This window comes from Cyberlindnera jadinii, assembly GCF_001661405.1.
Source record: "Cyberlindnera jadinii NRRL Y-1542 unplaced genomic scaffold CYBJAscaffold_46, whole genome shotgun sequence".
Taxonomy (NCBI): domain Eukaryota; kingdom Fungi; phylum Ascomycota; class Saccharomycetes; order Phaffomycetales; family Wickerhamomycetaceae; genus Williopsis; species Williopsis jadinii.
In genome coordinates, this window is record NW_017963697.1 from 1 (window position 1) to 1,047 (window position 1,047).

Sequence of the window (1,047 nt, forward strand, 5' to 3'; positions counted from 1 at the left end):
GAAGTGACACTTGCTCTTGCTAAGGCAACACGCATTATGATGGTTGACCCAGGAAACGTGGAACTGTATTCGGACAGCTGTGCACTTCTGCTGGTAGGCCTTGCTCCAAAACATGAATCCGAGGGACGTAACCAGTTTGTCGTAACTGATTTGCTGAAAACCTCGTTACAGGCCCGGCGAATGGATGCCGTTGTCAATTTTACCAAGCTATTGATTTCGAGCTCTTTTGACGACGACACCGAGAACGAGACATTCCAACACTTTATCAACACATCAAGACAAAGCCTTCCGAGGTTTGAGACACTCTTACACATAAGGGATCTTTCCAAGCAATGTGTGGTATCAGCACAACTGCCACTTAGTTTGATAACAGATTCAGATAACGGTGTTCGCTGTGGTACGTTGTATTTCAAAGAAGAGTATCTTCCAATGCTTGTTCAAAATGGGATCAGTTCATTCAAGAAAGATCTCAATCTTCTGTGCAGAAAGTACCCAGCACTGGAGTTTCCAGATGTTGATAAAGTATGGCAATATATCGTTCGCAATGGGAAAGAAGATGTTATGGAATCTGGATCTGGGTTTTCGATGTTCTCCTCACTTGGTGGTGATTTTCAGCTCACCACTTTCCCCAAGACATTGATGGAAGAAGCTAAGAAGAATCCATGGAAGACAGTGAAGGAGTTCCAATCAATTGCGATAGACAATGTCTTCCCTCTGCTATTGATATCCGTTTTTGGACCGACGGGAGGCAGTGAATACGCAAGAGCCACATGGAGCAATACGAGGATCCTCAACCGGTCACTCTTCAAGGATGGGATGTTTATTATGGCGGGTAAAAAGAAGAGAACATCTCAGAACAAACCAAATGCACGGGTAAGAATAGTGCCTACTCCGATTCTGAAGTTAATTGCTTATTACATCTACATCATCAGACAGATAGAGAAACGTTTGCTTACGGTTGGTGGGGTTCAGATAACGAGTGGGCTGGAACATCATGATGAGGAGCAGGAGGAGAGCGAAGGGGAGGATGACGACTACATTGATGAT

At 44.4% G+C, this 1,047-nt stretch overlaps 1 protein-coding gene across 1 annotated transcript; it reads left to right on the forward strand.

Annotated features, from left to right (window-relative positions):
• Nucleotides 1-39: 39 nt before the first annotated feature.
• On the forward strand, nucleotides 40-998 carry CYBJADRAFT_175925 (uncharacterized protein; the record flags this gene model as incomplete). Its single annotated transcript, XM_020216748.1, has 2 exons — nucleotides 40-873; nucleotides 933-998. The coding sequence occupies 2 exons, from the start codon at nucleotides 40-42 to the stop codon at nucleotides 996-998; spliced, it is 900 nt and encodes a 299-aa protein (XP_020067637.1).
• Between the last annotated feature and the right edge of the window lie 49 nt (nucleotides 999-1,047).